The sequence below is a fragment of the Labrus mixtus genome, chromosome 20, assembly GCF_963584025.1.
Source record: "Labrus mixtus chromosome 20, fLabMix1.1, whole genome shotgun sequence".
Taxonomy (NCBI): Eukaryota; Metazoa; Chordata; class Actinopteri; order Labriformes; family Labridae; genus Labrus; species Labrus mixtus.
The window spans coordinates 9056332-9075051 of NC_083631.1; the positions used below are offsets into that span (position 1 = coordinate 9056332).

Consider the following 18720-nt stretch of genomic DNA (forward strand, 5'->3'; position numbering starts at 1 on the left):
CAAGAAAGAAAATATGTCACCATAGGATTTTTGTACAAAAGGATCTATTCAGTTTTTTGTTGCTATTTCATACTCAGCATACATATCCTTCGTCCAGACTAGATGTAGACGTGTTAAACCTCAACCTATAATTTCTTATGGCCCTAATCCTTTCACATGAGGTCGAAAAAACAATTTCAATAATAAAGTTGAAATATTGTGGAAAAAAGTCGATATGTCGAGAACATAGTTGAAATACAATTTCGGAACATTTTAACTTTATTCTCAAAAATGTATTTCGATTTTATTCTCGACATTTCAACGTTTTTCTTGAAGTACATAATGACAAAAAAGCTTCCTCCTCTTATTAGTTTTGTTATTTTTACATTATTTTATTAATTAATTTCTCATGTCTTACTCTAATCCTGTTCCGTAAATAACACAGACCACATTTGATGTAACATTAAATAAAATCCAGTAGATTTAGTGCTACTATGACCAAAGTAATAAAGTCTCGAGTCTCTACGACGATAAATCTTTATTTTGTGGGCGGGGTGTCCGGTGACTTGAAACGAGCGCTCCCTACACTCAGCAGGTTGGCAGTGGACCAATCACATTCCTCCGTGTCACTGCGGGGTGGTCTCAAATTCCTCACTCCGTCTTCGGCTGGGCATGCGCAGAGAGGGAAAACTTGCTGGACGTCCAGTTGGCAAACTGACGAAGTTATCTGCGGAAACTTGAAGCCTCAAAACAAAAAAAAAAACACCATGACTTCGACGAACATGTTCCAAGGGTTGGAGACTGGATCCAAACCAAGTTCGAGGTGAAGAAAATATAAATGTTTAAGCTTGTTTAGATTTGAATATAAACGGCCTTCGATGTCTTATTTCGAGCCGGCTGTACAGATAGCATCATAATGTAGGTTAACATTATGTGACAGCAGCTCATCGTAGCTGTGTTCCGTTGGTGTATTCAAACATATTGTTAACACTTTAGGATTTGTTACGAGAACATTTACAGCTAACTGTGACTGGTCGTTAAAGTTGAGCTAGCTTGGTGTGAGTTAGCAAACTTAAAAGTGAAGAAGCTAGCTCAGCAGGCGTTGTCTGCGGCTGCCCTGCGGAAGTGGGAAATCCTCTTCAGACTCCTCTTTGTACTCGCAGCGAAGTACGGCAACATGAGCCACATTGTTCCAGTCAAAGGAGGTCCAGTCTCCTGTTTCTGACTCAAAAATATCACTTCTTGGGTAATTCCCTAGAAACATAATGTCAACATGTGCCGGGGCATTTAGTCACGTATGCTAGTTAAACATTAGAGCTCCTAAACTAGAAGATTATTACACATATGGCGCCACACCGGGTGTGTAATGACATAACATGTTATATGGTTTATTAAGCTGTCGGCTGTACTGTAACATGGTTACGGTCAGATGACTCAGTGTTTTCACTAGCATGTTTTTTGTGTGTGTTTAATGTGAAGACCAACATGTTTCACTTTTCCCTGGGAATAAGGGATTACATCCTCTGATAAGTATCAGCTTTGGTGATTAGGCTCAGTGAAATAGAGCTGCACTTAACTACTTTAAGTAAAGGATTACTCTATTAATTGATGAGTAGTTTGATCTAAATAATGCTCATCAAAACATCCCAGAGCTCAATGTTATGATTAAAATGTATTTCTACATTTACTCACTCGTAAAAGTAGAAAATTCTCTCTTTTAATAAGGTTTGAATGACCACATACTGTTAAACTTCTATTTACTTCAGGCTATGAAATGACCCTGCCTTTATTAGGGAGGGGCCTTTGATTATTTTCAAACAAATCTTGTGCACAGCAAAGATGTGAAAGGCCAAATCACACCAAAAATAATATTCAACTGTCTATAAAAATAGGAAATAAATAAACAAATTAAACGAAGCACTAATTTGATCTAGCTTTGCAAAACAGATTACAAACCAGCGTCACGGCCTGCACACACACAAGCATGATTCTGTCTTTCTTGAACAGATGTTGTGGTCCATCTTTATTTTTTGTGTCATGCTTCTTTCTATCCTTAATTGCGATTGACAAACTTTTTAAAAAAAGATTTATTTATTATTTATTTTTGCCTTTATTTGATAGGACAGTTGACAGAGAAGGAAACGGGGGTGAGAGAGTGGGGAGTGACATGCGGGGAAAGGAGCCACAGGCCGGACTTGAACCTGGGCCGCCCGCTTGGAGGGCTATAGCCTCCTGAATGTGGGCGCTACCTAACTGCTAGTCTATCTGCGCTCCATCCACAAACTGTTTCAACACTAAATTTAAAGCAGCCTCAAATTGAGAGCTGCTCTTTATATGTCTTAATGTATGGCAACACCAGGATGGTAATAGGGACTGGACTTTAAACTGGGATGGGCCTTTATTTGAAGTTTTACGGTATCTAACATTTTCTTAAGATATATTAATTTTTATTTGGTGACTTTTTAAGTAAACAACATGAACCATATCAAGCGTGTCACTTCTTAGGTCATTTTCAGAAAATAGAGGGTTCACATGTGCACGAGCTTTTAACAAGCCATAGGGACACCATACTAGAGAGATTTTAGACGTATGGTGCCATACAGGGTGTGTAATCAAATAACCTGTTATTTGTCTCAGGCTGTCGGCTGCACTGTAACGTGTTTAAGGCCAGGTGACTCAGGGTTTTTACTTATCCTCTTTGTGTGTCAGCATGCAAATATACGGCACGTTTCTTAGTTACCTGTAAATATCAACATCCTTGACTCAAAGACATCCTTTTTGGTCTATAAAATGTCAGAAATGTGCCAGATCACACTTGCACGTGTTTATTGATCCAAATACGATCCTATAAAAGTGGTGCTGATGTTCTTTCATATTCTGCAGGGTGTTGCAGCCTCCCGGAGGTGGCTCCAGTAACCTGTTTGGGGGCTATGAAGAGGACTCTGCAGCATCGAGAAGACCTAATAAGATGGCCTCTAAGGTTTTCTCTGCGCCAGAGGAGCCCCAGACCCAGAGTGCACCCAGACGCTCCAATCCTCCAGGTCAGGCCAGCATGTCAGGGGTAAAGGATGTGCAGAGGCAGGCCAGGCCCTCTCAAGGTCTAGGGTGTGAAATCTGTTACTATAATGTGATAACTCCAACATAAACCACTCACTGTGTTCTGTGCCTCATTTCGAGCCACCTCCAGATTTGTGAAGTATGTGGTAGCCTATAGTAAATCATGTTTACAGTCTCGTCTACTGTTGGAAAATACTCTCCAAGCTGGCACTGTGGAGTCACCCTGAATGCCTTATCTGTGGATTTTTCTCTGTGAGATTTTCATCCTTAAAAATGGTCTTCTCTAGTATCTGTACAGAATATGAGGGTATAGTTTTGCCCACTACCAAACCTACTGGGAGGGCAGTTTATGAGTCTTTCAGTGACAGAATTGTTTCTATGACACTGTTGAAACCACAACATACATTTTGGTCATCCTTTCATGTAGGTGGGAAGAGTAGTGGAATATTTGGGGACCCTGCACCTCATGCTCAGCCACAGAGACCCGTACCTCCAGGTGGACCGACCAGCAACATATTCGGGGCTGCAGAAAGTTCAGCTGTCCAAAGCCCAAGCAGAGGCCATCCAAATAAGCCAAAGGTAGAATGTGCACATACATTTTCTCTTTGTTGTGGATGTAGTTTGACTTGTTTTTATCTGTTTCTTATTCTTTATTAACCCCTGACTCTTCATACCACCGCAGCTAGTGAGCCTAAATTAATATTTAACCCCAATTTAAGATAAACTTATAACATTACAGTCTGTAAGAAATCAAACGCACTGCAACTGTGTCGCATATCCTCCTGTGTCAGTCCGTCTTCCCCGTAAATCAATAGTGTTTGTGCAACCAGAGCTTCTTAGCTGAGACTGCTGAGTCTTTTCTGCCACAATCTCAGCAGAGGCACATTATTGATTCCAAGGAAATAACTTAAATCAGGTAATTTTCTTGTTTCTGTGAACTTTTTGAGGTTAGTGAAGAAGGTGTTTGTCATCCCAGCAGCTGTTTGCAATTAACCCAGAAAACATGGTCTGTCAGGGCGTTTAACCTTCCCGGCTAAAAAGGAATTTTAAGAAGATTTTGGACAATCTTTTTGCAGTAGCACTTCACTGTGCTGGGCTTCAGCTTTAGATATCTTAATTGCTGACAAACATTATTGATGTTTGTAGCCCCAGCACAGACGCTGAAAAGGAAGATAGGATGTGACCCCGGGCTGTTTTGATGACGAGAGCTGACAGATTAGATCTGAAAACTGTTCCATCCTGTGTCCTACTGTCCTGTAAACAATGTCTTCCAAGAGAAAATGCAACAAGCTTTACTTTTATACTCTAACTAAAATCCTATGCCCTTTATCAAACATTTTCAATGTTAAAAAACACTTTAACAGGGAGATTTCTTCCCTGCAGACTAAAACCACCGACAGCGTGGGTATGTCTCACTCGCCTGATGTGGCTCGTTTGATCCTTTCCACAGAGCACGTGTGATAAGATTCTGTAAGACTACAAAGGAAACATTCAGCCACATCGCAGGATGCATTCATCTAAAAATACAGCTGAACTTTATTTTTAAGTTTTCTTTATTTGACCTTTTTTTTTTAAAGATTTATTTTTAGCCTTTTGAGTCTTTTTTTAATGAGAGTACAGGGGACTGGATCGAGAGAGAGAGTGGGGATGACATGTGGGAAAGAAGTCAAAGGTTAAACTCAAACTAGGGCCACCTGCTTCGAGGACTACAGACTCTATTTGGGGGCACATGAACTAACCGCTAGTCCACTGGCGCCAGTATTTGACCAAATGTAAGATTATTTAGTACACTGTTGAGATTTTGCTAATCTTGTTTTTTGGGTTGTTTTTTTTTTTACAGGACAATCTTGGAATGGTTCCTGAGCCAGTATCACCAGGTGAGCTTGTTACACCAAGGAGAATGTCCAGGAGATATGTGCCATAGTTCATCATACTGGGGCAGCTGTGGCTCAGTGGTAGAGTCGGATTAGTTAATATCGATGGTCACTTTACACAGCAGCCTCTACCATCAGGGTGTGAATGTGTAGGTGTGACCTGTCGTGTAAAAAGTGTCAGAAAACTAGAAAAGAAATGTACAAACTCAAGTCAATTTAGCGTACTCATCACTGTAAAAAGTTTCTTTATGTTTCATATTTACTGGGGAAATAACTTCAATTAATTGTTTTGCTTATTGATCCTGCAGTGGTCATTACTTAGTTTTAAAGATGACATTAAAAAGACATTTATTTTTTATATTTTTATCATGTGTTACACGTAGGAACAGGTTTATAGTGTAAGGAAATGACTCTGTTCTGGCATTTCTGTAGCATCTTTTTTTTTTTTCCTCTCCCAGCACCTGCAGCCAAGGTCAGCCAGCCTGAAGTGAAGGTGGAAGCCGCCCCTCCTGCTCCTGCTCCTACTCCTGCTCCTACTCCTGCTCCTACTCCTGCTCCTGTTCTTGCTCCTACTCCTGTTCTTGCTCCCGCTCCTGTGCCAGCCAAGGAAGTGCCCGCTGTTGAGGTTGCAGCCCCCCCTCAGCCCCCTTCCTCCTCCTCTTCCTCCGCCTCTTCCTCACCTTCTCAGAACGAAGAGACCGGTGAGCGGAAGAACCACGAGCCCCATCTGGGACCCAAACCTCGCTCTCACAACAGGGTCCTGAACCCCCCCGGTGGAAAGTCGAGTGTGGTATTCTACTGATGAGCTGAGCACACCTCTCCTCCCCGTATGTGTCCACACACTCCTGTCTGCTCCCCTGATTATCTTCTCTCATTCCAACCCCCCTCCCCTCCTCCCACTGTAACTTCAACTCTACATCCAACCGGGAACTTTGGCTCTTCTCACAAGGTTCTTGATCACTTAAATTGTCCTCAACTTCTTGCACTTTCAGCTCTGTTATTGTCCAATCCTCTATTTTCCTCTTTGAATCCTGCAGTCATACAATCACCAACTGATCAATCAACCCAAGCTGTTCCCTAATCCTTTTACCCGTGACACGGTTCAATCCCGGCTTACATCGTCTCGCTGTTCTTCTGTCCCAACAAGTGTTCTTGTAGTTTGGTTAAAGTCAAAGTATTTTTCATGATGCAAACCTTTTTGAAAGACTGGTTAAAGACGTTGAAGTGTCTTTGCAATATTCGGCTTTAAACAATCGTTGACTTCAATAACAACTTCCATCCTGGCGTTCAGATTCACAACAGAAATGTGCTTTAATATCGGGGTGCTTGTTTTCAATAAGCAGACGCTCAGTCAGGAGGAGGTGAATACATTTTCTCGCTGATTTAAAAAAGAAAAAAAAAAAAAAAATAGCTTCAGGGAGTTCCACTCATGCCATCTTTTTATGCATTGCCAGATCCTCATTGGCTGACTACATAACACCTTTAGTTAAGCCACTTTTAAAATAATTGATGTCGGCTAACAACAAACGACTGTAATCAAAAAGCCTTAAATCAGCTCAGCATTGTTTATGTTTTGTTGCCTTCTTATTAATTATTTGTTTGTGTGTGACATTGCTGACCTGCTGTCTCAACACAAATTATTCAAAGAAAAAAATACCAAAAGTTAACTCTTAAACAAAGACGAATGTGGTTGTTTCCTTTCAAATGTTTTCCGCTTCCTTAAAAAAAAATTCCATTTTGATTTGATGCGTTGTATTGTGCAGGTACTTTTCTGCTTGGTCCTCATTGCTTGCTGTAACTGAAAACATGCCTCTTTTGTTTTGTTTTGCTTGGGGTAGGCCTCTGTTTATGTTTTAAATTAAAACGGCTGAAGACAAGTGAACTCTGGACTAGCGTGCGGCCTACCTGAGTCCAGGTGGGCTCATTGATAATCAACTTCTCACCCACTTCATGACGCACACTCTCGGTATTCTGGTGCCGGCCTGTCCCCCTCGTGTTGATGTGCCTGGCAGGCAATGAGTGCAGCAGAAGAAAGAAGTCCTGTGTATTGCAATAAAACTGTTGTTTTGCATTTAGAGTTTGTTTATGTCATCTACTTTCCAAATGCACATCAACAACATTTCTTCTCTCAGTATTTGAGCTCCAGTGATGGCTTTTTTAAAGGGTGTAGAACTGAAACACTTTCGGAGAATGTCATTTCTAAGAAATGACCATGCATACATTTTTTTTAAGGTCATTGTAAATGAAAGCCATCTCTTTTCTGCTCCACTCTCAGTTATTTATTTGAACAGCAGACACTGATGTGTATGCCTTTAGCAGCACTCTAAAAAAATCTTGAAGTACAAGGAAAAAGGTCACGCTATAGGCCCCCGAGGAAAATGAAGTTTTATCTTTGCAACTGCATGTTAGACTCTGTGCTACTGCTGTTATCCCCTAAAAGTAAACAAACAAAGGGTGTAAACATAATGTACTGACAAATTTCTCATTTGACATGTTTACAGTTTATTACAGAAAAGTGGACTTTAAAGGTCACATATCCTCCTCTTCTTCAATCAGTTTAAGTAAGTCTCAGAGCTCCTCAAAACATGTGTGTGAAGTTTCTTGTTCTAAATCCACTCTGATCCTGTATTTGATCATGTCTATAAACCTGTCTATTTCAGCCCTGCACAGAACAGGCTGTTTCTGTGTCTGTACCTTTAAATATGTAAATGAGCTGTGTCTGACCACGCCCCCTTTCTGCAAGGGCTTGGGTGTCTCAGGCTTTCTTGCTCCATGTCCTATTGTTTACGGTGAGAAGGCAGACTCAGAGGGCAGAACAAACACCTAGCCGTGGGAGTTTCACCCACCTGGGGGAGGGGTTACTGTCCTTTGTGATGTCATGAAGGGAAAATCTACAAACAGCCTGTTTGAGAACACATTTTCTGAAAAGTGGAGCAGGCTCAAGACGGTGAGGTGGTGATGATGGTTTGTATAATGTTTGCTCTTCCTTGATGTTGAGCATCCTGTGACATCCGTGCAGGAGATAACTCGCTCCTGTTGCGTCCAGAGAGAGTCGAGCTGCCGCCCAGAATCTTTGAAGTTCAGTGAAGCCAAAACTCTCATCTCTGCTGTTGGTACAACTGCCGATTTCCGTCCATCACCTGACTAATGAAGATTCGTGACAAACAAAGAGATCATCACACCAGGATTATTTAAACAGATTCATGTAAGTTTTCTTCTGCTTTGTCGACCATCACAAGCAGTTTACTGAGACTGAGGGAGGACCGTCGTAGAGCCTCCCAGCTTCTTGAAGAAAGGTGTCAAATGTGAATACTGTCTGTGTTTCACTGCCACCTACTGAAGGAAGGAAGAAAACTCAAGATCCAGTGGAATGATCCGATCTAAGTTGATTTAATTCGCTAATTAAGATTTCTCTTTAACTTGTTAATTCTGTAACTTGAATGATCCAGATTTTTTAGCCCTGCTGACATGTATATTAATGCGTCCGTATCTCTGTCAGGGAGGCGATTTGAAGCGTACAATGTGACGATGAATCATTTAGAAGTGACCACAGGTACACACTGAACGCGGGAGTGAGCTGTTAAATATGGAGGTCGTTAAGATTCACTCGGCCTTGGCGTCTGTCCCCCCCCCTTATCTGCCTGTTTTTTCTGCTTCATTTACTTTTTTTTGTCTCTTTTGTTAATCCTCTCCACAGCGAACAATGGCCCGAGTTTAAACACGTCTGAGTGAAGGAAAGTTCAAGTGAAAGATGTTTTCTCGCAGCTCCTCCTCTTTGTTTGTCCTGTCTGGGATTTCATACGTCGTCCTGTCTGTGAGGTCATGATACAATTATCTCTCATCATGCTGGGAAACATTTCATAATAAACACAACAGTCTACATCTGCACACTGAACAAGAAGGTTAAAGGTTTTATTTTAAAGCAAATAATCAACACAAGACTATCTGAAGATACAGATCTTAAGCATGACTTCTGTGACGAGCTTTGTGGGTACTTCATCTCAAAATAATATATTTCAAATGCACCTGATAAACATGGAGACATACCTCCCTCATTGTGCTTTACACCTCTGCATGCAGAAGAAGATTTTGCAACTCTGCTCGTCTCTTTTGCAGAGTCAGGTGCATGGGCGGATAAACGTCTGACCAGGTGAAGCTGAAATCCTCTGTGAGAACGTACGACTGAAAGCTCCTGTCCCGGAGGTAAATCCTTTTTCTGACCATGTTTTGACGACTCAGAAGCTGCACAGCATGGCTAACATCATTTTAAATATGTGAGATATCCAGATAACACTCAACCAAAGCACATACTGAAATACATTTTGTTTTGAGTAACCAAACTTTTTCTGCCAGGCCCCCCTTTGGCAGTATATTCTATATATATGGACCTACACTGAACAACATACTCAGTAGGGTGTTGGTGGCCTAGTGGTTAGTTCGCGAGCCCCTTGTACAGAAGCTGTAGTCTTCAAAGTAAGCAGCCTGGGTTCAAATCCGGCCTGCGGCTCCTTCCCCACTCCCTCTCTCTGATTTCTGACTGTCCTGTCTCCACAATAAAGGTATACAAATAGATCTTGAAACACAATGCTGGTCACTGTCTTTGCTATCATAGTCCTATATTTTTTAGAATTTATCTCAAAAACTGGCTGCAAAAAGTAGGCTGAAGAATATAATTTCAGTGTGTGACAACAAACTGGAAAAACTAACAAACGTCTCCTAAAGAGGAAACAATTAACTGTGACACTGACATGAAACTTCATAATCTGTGATGTCCGGTGTGGATTCATTTGCAGCCTTCACATTCACCCGGAAGTCCTCTCACAAAGTGTACCATGCTTTGCTGCCAGTGATAACCAGCGTGCGTTGTCTTTGTTAAGCCGTGCCGGGCCCCCTCTGTCATAACTCTGGCCCCCCCTAGGGGTCCCGCGCCTCACTTTGGGAATCACTGCTTTACAGAAACACTAGAGGACACTTCAGAGTGTGTGTCTGTTAACGTCATGAATGGACCAGAAAAGAAACAACAGGTTATTTATTATTTTTAAATCTATGACGACACAGTCCAGACAAAGTGTGTATCAAGGATTATGAGAACCGGAAGTTCCTTAACTCTTGTTCTTGAGGGGTTTTTGTTGGAAATCAAAGAAATCAGTGTCATCTCGTGACTCGGGACTAAAAATAGACGCAGTAGCCTCAGACTAAGAGGAGAGTTAGAGGAGTGTGAAACTGTTCTTTGCTCATCTTGACTAAAAGTGAAGAACAAATAATAAATGTCACTTTAGTCAGGAAACGGTTCAGTTAGTTTCAAAGATTTTCGATGTCTGTGATTGTGGTTTCAGCTTCCTGAAGCATACATTATCAGATGATTGGTTTTTTTTAGAAACAGAAACGTTGACTCAGTTTCCTCCTGTGTGGGGTAAACCAGCACGTGTCACATAGTTCTTATATTTGGACCCTCTTCAGAAGGATCTGGTCTGCAGCAAATATTGAAGAGGAGAAGCTGATCACAAATTCTCTTTTAAAGAACATCATACAATAATAATAAAGATGTTTCTCAGGAGCTGATTGTAGAACATGTTAAAGATGCTTTATATTCTCTATGATTGGAAATCTGTCAACATGGAGCTCTGATCTTAAACTTCAGATCAGTCAGAGTTAGAATAATTTGTAGTCAGGTTATCTGAGGACTCGTCATGATTGGTTGCTCTTGTTTGTCTGGATTTTTAAGCTTTTTGTTTCGTTTTTCCGAGAATGCATTGTCATTATTATTAAATTTAGGCACCAGGTCCTGCTGATGACTGACATCAAGTGGGTGTACGGGTAACGCTACGACTTCCGATCAAACCTTTCAAAATAAAAGCACTGGTGTAACACAAATGTGGAAAAGAGAGGACTCAGTTTATTAAGCAAGCCGTACACTCAGTACTCTTAACTATATTTTTTATTTAATTACGATAAAAAGTGAGGACTCTTACATGAAATATTGCAGATATAGACAAATGATGTGTTACATATGTGGCGTTGAGGCACTGAGGGAAAACTGGATTCTAAACCTCATTGTGGCTCTGAAAATGACTATTTGACATTATATTCAGATTTCTGTGGCGTCAGAATATTACTAAATGATCCATACTGAGGCTTTAGAGAACAACAGACTAACAAAGTCAGTTCATTTAAGTCTTCGTAATTTTTCTTTCTAATAAACTTTATTTCAAAGTACAAATTTACAAAAATACAGTGTAATGATAAAAGTTAAAATATAAGTACTCGGGGCGTCGGTGGTGCAGTGCTTAGTGCCACGCCCCTCATACATCCCCACAGCCTCCCGTACGCTGAGGTCCCCCAAGTGGGCGGCCTGGGTTTGAATCCGACCTGTCATTTCCTTCTCTCGCTCTCCCTGATTTCCACCTCTCCAATAAAGGAAGAAAAAAAAGCACAAAAATAAACCTTTAAAAAACTATGTATATGGGGCGCTGGTGGCGCAATGGTGGGTTCACATCCCACCTGTGGCTTCTTTCCCGTATGTCGTTCCCCACTCTCTCTCCCTGATATCTGACTCTATCCACTGTCCTATCTCTCCAATAAAGGCACAAAAATCCCAAAAATAAATCTTAAAAAAAAGAAACTATATATATATATATAGCCTATATAAATACAAAAAGATGGCCTACCTCGATTATAAACAATAAAAAAAACAGACATAAACAGAATTAAAAAAAATATTAATCAAAAGCAGAAAAGACAGGGGACAACACAACAAAACGGAAACATTTAGTTTAGTTTACATTTTAAACATTTAGCCTAATAAAATCTTAACTCGGGAGCAAAGACTCACATATTCTCTATGTAGTTTGTTGCTTTATTTTGAAATCGTGACGTTGTTTTCCGGTATTGCGTGCCTGACTTGACGCACTGAGTCCGCTCGCTCAATGCAGACGGTGTGACGTCAGCCAGATTCGGTCAGCTGGCTCCTCCATCTGAACAGCAGGGAGAGCCTCTCCCAAAGGGAGACATCACCATCACCGCCCGAGCCCGGAGCAGCGTCGGCAGCCCGCTGGAAGGGGAGCAAAACATGGAGGAGACGATAGCATAGAGGCGGAGCAGCAGCGAGAGATTATTTATTTACATATTTAATATTTATTTATTTATTTCCCCTGCCTGTAATGGCTGGGGTCCATGTTTGCGGCTGCTGAGAGGCAGGTGCAATATCATCGACGGAGGCATTTCGTTTCTCGGCATGGACTCACCCAGGGCCGATCCACAGGCCGGCCCAGCCCACATCCAGCGCTCCCCGGATCAGATGCTCTCTGCGGGAGGAGAGCAGTAGCTGGGCCGCGACTGGAGGCGATACAACGGGCTGTTGCTGGAGGAGGCGGGGGGGGGGGCCTTTTTACATCCGAATATCAGAGCCAGCATTTCCAGAACCGAGCTCAAGGTTATGCGCAACTGCACACAACGACAGCCCGTCCTCGTTCAGTGAATCTGTGCTGCTGAAAAATGGATTCAATGTTTTCTTTATCTTAGTAAAAACTGTGATAGTTTCCTTTTTTTCGGCTCTGAGTGGATCCAAACCGTGACAAACTCGCCTTACAGGCCGTAAAAAACAGTCATCAGCCTCCTCATCTGGAGACAGAACCAGCTGCCAAGATGATGGAGCTGCAGATAGACGAGGTGGTCTACCAGGACGACTACGGCTCCGGATCCGTGATGTCGGAGCGGGTTTCCGGCCTGGCAAACAGCATCTACCGGGAGTTCGAGCGGCTGATCCGCAGCTATGACGAGGAGGTGGTGAAGGAGCTGATGCCGCTGGTGGTGAACGTCCTGGAGAACCTGGACGCGGTGCTGACGGAGAACCAGGAGCACGAAGTGGAGCTGGAGCTGCTGAAGGAGGACAACGAGCAGCTCATCACCCAGTACGAGAGGGAGAAAGCGCTGAGGAAGCAGGCCGAGGAGGTGAGTAACCCCCCCCCCCCCCTCCCCCGGCTGTGTGTGGGGGCCTCTATCCGCATCATCACATCAGCTCCACGCTGCTTTCTTCACAGTCATGGTGCTCTGTCTAATCTGGCTTCATGTGACTCATGTTTGGGCCTGTGACAGGACAGAGTCAAGCTTATTTCAGCCTCAGTGCTCTTATGACACATGTTGTATTTCATCAAGCAAATCTAAATTTCTCTTAACTAGGGTTGTCATAATACCAGAAATTAAAACTTCGATACGATTCTAGTCAAAATCTAACGACCTGTTCTAGTCCTAGGCACCCAAAATTGCGTAATTTCTTGTTTTCATCCATCAGAAAATGAAAGTAAAGACCAGCACACTGTCTAAATTGCACCAAACGAAATGATGCCAATAGTTGATGGACTCCTTCCTCTCCTTCACTCTGTCATCTGAAATAGAAATGCAAAGTCTTTGTCCGCTTTGTTTTTTATAAGCAACCTGCACACAGCGCAATGAATGTGTATAAATGAGATGAGTTACTTCTGATGGACTCTTTACTCAGCAGCCTCTACCATCAGTGTGTGAATGTGTGACCTGCAGAGTAAAAACGCTTTGAGCAGTCAGAGGACGAGAAAATAAAGATACAAGCTCAAGACCATTTACCATTTACTTTAAATGAACTTCAGTTTATGTTGTCATCATCAAATGATCAGATCCTACAGGCTGGAAATCTTTAATATGATACCTCACAATTAGAGGAACAGTTCAGGTTTAAATCTAAATCTTCCTCTCAGTGAAGTCAGAAATGTCGAACTGCTCGTTTACTCGGCTGCAACCATTTCCTAAAGAAACATTCCTTCACGCACATGATCTGGGACTCTGAATCCATTCTTCACACAGCTTCTGTCGGGTCTCAGGTGCACAGAATTACCTGGAAACAAACATGCAAAGGCGTGAGTTTAGTCCCCTTTGCTGTAGCATCGCTCCACAAAACACAGCACTAACTCATCTGTGTGAGGTGAGCAGGTTTGTGCGTATAAAGGTGGAAGTATCAGGTATCTCCAGTGTAGGTATGCTCTGCTGTGTAAGGCTTTAATGCACCTTTTGTTCAGGTGAGAATCTGTGCAGACTGTGACAACACCTTTCCTGTGTGCTGTGTACGAGTTGCTAATTAAAGATAAAGTAGAAAACTACTCAGTGTATATATTTAATTCGACGGGTGTTTACGGAGAGGAGAGGAGCGAGTCCTGCAAATATTGAGAGTAAACCTTTGCACGTTTCCCTGCAACTTATGATCACTGAAAACAAGAAATATTGAATATTGGGAGCCGAGGAGTTCTGTTTTTTTTGGCGTGGTATTGAAACAGGTATCAATATCATTTGATTTCCAAAGTTTACATTTTTGGTATCCTGAGAACACTTAGCTACGACCCTTATACTAAACATTTCCTCCACCTTTACAAACCCTTCAACGAGCACCAATTGTACAATGAACAATAGAAATCATCATCACGCTTTGACTCCTCAGCAGAAGTGTCATATTCAAATCCACGAGCAGACAATATGCAAACACAGAGTAAAGACGTGATAGTGTCAGCAGAGCTCTGACAGGCAGTAAGCAGGAGACTGAGCGAGAAAAAAACAGGCACACAACATGTGGACATCAATATGTGGATATCATGTTACAGGCTAAACTCCGCCTCCAGCAAATCTTGTTCTCTTTTTCTTTTTTTCATTCCTGTCTTTCTCCGAGCAGTTTGTGTGATCCAGCAGACATCATCATAGATCGACTTTAATCCTCCTCCCATCCAGAGAGTCCTCGGCATATCACCGTCAGCGCAGCTCGTATCAGCTTAGCTCAGCTTTTAGTCTGTTTCATCCCCCCCCCCCCGCTGGGTTTCCTCCCCAGTTTGTGTCTCATGAAAGCTGTTAAATTAGAGGGAGCTGTCTGGTTCATATTTAAAGATCAGTGTTAGCCTCTTTAATGTCATGAGAGAATTATTTATCTTTAAAATATGATCATAGAGGAAGTATTCAAAATAACCAATCCAACAGATTCTGCAGATTCCAGTCGGTTTTCGTTCCCATCTTGGATTGCATCAACATGTTGCATCGATTCTGAAAGTCAAAATATAAATATTTCTGCGATATGTTGCCGGTGGAGAGACAACAGCAAACATCACGACGATGCTGTTGATACATTAAAACTCTCAGTGTTAAAACATTTATTAAAGGGAGATTTACATTTTCTTCCTGTTAGAATCCGACAGGTTAAAGTCTGATGTTCTGACCTTCAGCTACAGTTTCACCAGACGAGAAAACTTCAATTCATAAATGTTCTTAACAGGATTTAAAAATGTTAAACTTTGATGTGATTCTAGTAAAAATCAAACGATAGAAGCACCTGTGTAGTTACTACTGAAACACAAAAAAGTCCTATATGACTGAGTTGGCATGGCAACAAGTCGAACAAGCAACATGGAGTACCTTTGTTTACCAGGCGATTAATAACACACTACATCAGTGGTTCTCAACTGGTGGGTCGGGACCCAAAAGTGGGTCGCGGAGCTGTTTTCAAAGGGTCGCAAACATCTGACTAGAGAAAAAAAAGTTGCATAAAGTCCATGAAGCGCTCGTAAAACATGTTGGCTTTGTTCCCTCACATGTTTCGTACCATCCAAGGTCCAAACTGCCTGTTGGCAAGCAGCCCCTCCTCTGTGCGCAGTATTTGTTCATTTCTTGTTTAATTATCCAAAGTTGCAGACAAACTCCTGCACACTTTCTAAATAGCATCCAAAAAACATTGGCAACATGAAAGTTTCCGATGTTTCTGTGCAATTAAGAAAACATGCAGGAGTTTGCTGCTTCATTGTTTGACTGATTCATTCGCTCTCCTTCTCGCCTCTCTTATGAAGCAGATTCAGTATTTGTGATATAAAGCATTAAGTTTACAGAGATTGTGTTGTTTTCAACATTTGGCCGACCTTAGGATTTATAATTATCAAAGAACTAATCAGGTATCGATAATGACAAGTGTAGTTACAGTTTTTAAAAGCTTAGTTTCACGCTGGATCTGTGTTGGTTAAATTGTAAACTTTGCTCTTATTCATGATTCAGGACTAAGAATAGTCATTTAAACAGTTTAGAGTTTTCTATCATGCATGTATCCTGCATGTTATTGTTCCTGCATTTTATTTTGTTTTCAGGACTCTTAACACTTTGTTTCTGCCAGCTTGAACCGTATGACTTCATTTCAGCTCCCTGAAGGCGACCGATTTCAAAGTCAAAAATAACAGACAGTTTGGACTGAGTATATTGGAGGGTGTAATGGGGGATGGGACGGCGTTCGAGGGGTGGGGAATCATAGGAAATCAATATAGCACACTGAGGACGCCCCGGCACTGTAACCTGATTTATGCTTACGAGACAGAACCACAAAAGTAGAGAGAAAGAAACAGACTGAGGTTCTGAAAGCTGCAGAGTAAAGCGAGTTAAACGCACGGGCCAGACGGTCTGAAACAAGCGGCGGGCGATGAGGAGAAAAAGGGCAGCATGAGAGAGAGAATGTCAGAGCCTCAGGACAGACATGAAGCAGCTTCTCTCACAGGACACAGGCTGCACAGTGCACAGGCTCACATTACAAGGTTATTAGGCTGAAGCTAATGGTAAACAAAAGCCACAGATCCCGGTCTGCTCAGGGAGCCTGCTCAGAGACATTCAGGATTACAGTTTATTAAAGTCAAAGGAACAACTTCACAATGATCCGTCTCTTTGCATCACTGACCGACCCGTTCACACTTTGAGAAGTGATAACAGTTAAAGATGATCTCAGTCCTCGGGGACGCTCTCTACACCCTCTCCTCTGATGTGGTCTGCATCATCTGAACATGATGTTTTATCTAGTATATCCTGCAAACGCTTCCTCAAATGTAAACTTGCAGGATATATTGATTTTGTGGGGGGGGGGGGGGGGGGGGGGTTTGAAATACTTTATTAATTTAGGGAACTTCTGGTTTACACTCTGTTATTGAGAGACATGCTTCTCACACACATGCACAAACAGGACCTGTGGACATGCATTAGTGGAGACATGTCAGAGTGGCTGCTACACAGGGAGCGCACCAGAGCAGTTTGGGGTTGGTGCCTTGCTCATGGGCACCTCGGCAGTGCTCGGGAAGTGCCTCCAGCTATCATACCAACTTCTGTGTTTTGAACCTTCAGATCTTCAGTTGTGTTATAAACGTAAAGTTGCTGCGAGAGAAAGAGAGAGCAGCAGGGAGGGTCACTCAGCTGCACAGTCGTGTTTCTGTGGTCTCCCTGCGTTCAGAGGATTACAGTATTAGGACTTTGTGGACTTTCTGCACTGAAAAAAAGACGTCATTGTGAACAGCTTTGTGGGGGGGGGGGGGGGGGGGGGGTGTTTACGAATACAGATTTGTTCTGTCAGTCTGTGTGTAATTTGTGCAGCCAGTTGAGGTATGTTTCTCGCCCTGACACCTCACAGCAGCCCTGTTAGAATCACACCCCTGAATGTATTACCACTTGTGCACATTTCTGAGGTTTTCTTGTGTGTCTTCCAACAGAAATTCATTGAATTTGAGGATGCGTTGGAGGCCGAGAAGAAGGACCTGCAGGTGCAGGTGGAGTTTCTGGAGCTGCAGGGGAAACAGCTGGAGCTCAAGACAAAGAACTACTCTGATCAGAGTGAGTGCAAAGACATCTTTATTATCAAAAAGCCCTTTTCATAGAGCAACTCAGCAGCAGCGCCATAACGATGCTCTGCCGTCACGCCTGAAGACATTCACATTGATTCATTGATGGTGTAATATTGGTGTCCTGGTCTGTGAATTCACATTCCTTTACGGCGATGCAGAAGTGTGAGAGAGCACGGCACACAAGGAGCTCCACATACACACACAGTCAGACATGCACACACACACACAGCACTGTTCTCCTCCGCCGGCTCAGCTGATCCCATCTCACATCTGTATCTCACTGATTGGACCTTTAAATCAAGATGAAACGTTATTTTAAAAAAGTACCTTAAGGCTGTATGACTTCGTGGATGTTTCATGAATGTGTTTCATTTTCTCAGCCCCAAGTTTTTATTAGCAACAAATTATGGAGTGAGCTGATCGACCCCAAAGGATTGGGGTCAGAGCTGTTTCAATTATAAATTCAGTTTTGTTTCTACTGTACATGTTACATGAAGTCCTACCTGCTGTTTTTTAAATTTTACTCTCTCTCTCTCTCACTCTCTCACTCTCTCTCTCTCTCAGTCACTCGGTTGGAGGAGCGAGAATCAGACATGAAGAAGGAGTACAACGCTCTGCACCAGCGGCACACTGAGGTAACACCTTAAGCACATGCACCTTTCAGTTTCTCTCAACATTTCATACTTTTCCAGAAGTCAGATCAGATGTTTTACATTAGTGCTAACCTTAGTTTCAAAACAACGCCATTTTGTTTACATTATTCTAAAAACCAGGAAGTTATTGAATTTCATAAAAATATAAAATCTCAGTCAATAATAGAAAACAATCTGCTGCTTCAAAAACAAGTAGCAACCTCTGGTGTTAAAAAAATGAAGCCGATGCTGAAGTGTAAAATCCTGCAGTTCCTGGAGTGTCCACTAGAGGCTGGCTGCAGAAGCACAGGAAGTCACATACACACCCATTGTGAAAAGTGTTTTTACAGCAGAGATTAACATGTTTACAGCCTGGTTCAAAAAAACAAATAGGTGTGATTAGCTTATGTCTCGATCGACACACACTGTACGGGGGGGTCAATGTTTTGATGACTCATCAGTTTTGATTTGATGAAGGATAAAAGTTATTCACAATAAGGCGTGTAGCTGACCTGATTGACAGGTGGG

At 42.2% G+C, this 18720-nt stretch overlaps 2 protein-coding genes across 25 annotated transcripts in view; both read left to right on the plus strand.

Moving 5' to 3' along the window:
- Positions 1-643: 643 nt before the first annotated feature.
- jpt2 (Jupiter microtubule associated homolog 2) lies at positions 644-6987 on the plus strand. Of its 7 annotated transcripts, none has more exons than XM_061065715.1 (6): positions 644-802; positions 2863-3020; positions 3464-3618; positions 4877-4913; positions 5369-5737; positions 6749-6987. In XM_061065715.1, the coding sequence occupies exons 1-5, from the start codon at positions 747-749 to the stop codon at positions 5710-5712; spliced, it is 750 nt and encodes a 249-aa protein (XP_060921698.1). In that variant the 5' UTR covers positions 644-746; the 3' UTR covers positions 5713-5737; positions 6749-6987. The 7 variants fall into 7 exon arrangements, with proteins under 7 accessions (XP_060921698.1, XP_060921701.1, XP_060921703.1 ...); XM_061065718.1 differs by having other exon boundaries at positions 5369-5434; positions 5465-6987; XM_061065720.1 differs by having other exon boundaries at positions 5369-5426; positions 5475-6987.
- A 4590-nt stretch (positions 6988-11577) lies between these two features.
- Positions 11578-18720, plus strand: part of mapk8ip3 (mitogen-activated protein kinase 8 interacting protein 3) — a 32287-nt gene continuing 25144 nt past the window's right edge. For 6 of the 18 annotated variants that reach the window (XM_061065919.1, XM_061065918.1, XM_061065921.1 and 3 more), the window contains exons 1-3: positions 11579-12860; positions 17429-17549; positions 18125-18195. In XM_061065919.1, coding sequence (XP_060921902.1) covers positions 12555-12860; positions 17429-17549; positions 18125-18195 — 498 coding nt within the window. In that variant the 5' untranslated portion in view covers positions 11579-12554. Of the gene's footprint in view, positions 12861-17428; positions 17550-18124; positions 18196-18720 lie in introns of all 18 variants that reach the window. The other 12 variants (XM_061065914.1, XM_061065915.1, XM_061065930.1 and 9 more) reach the window with 7 other exon arrangements.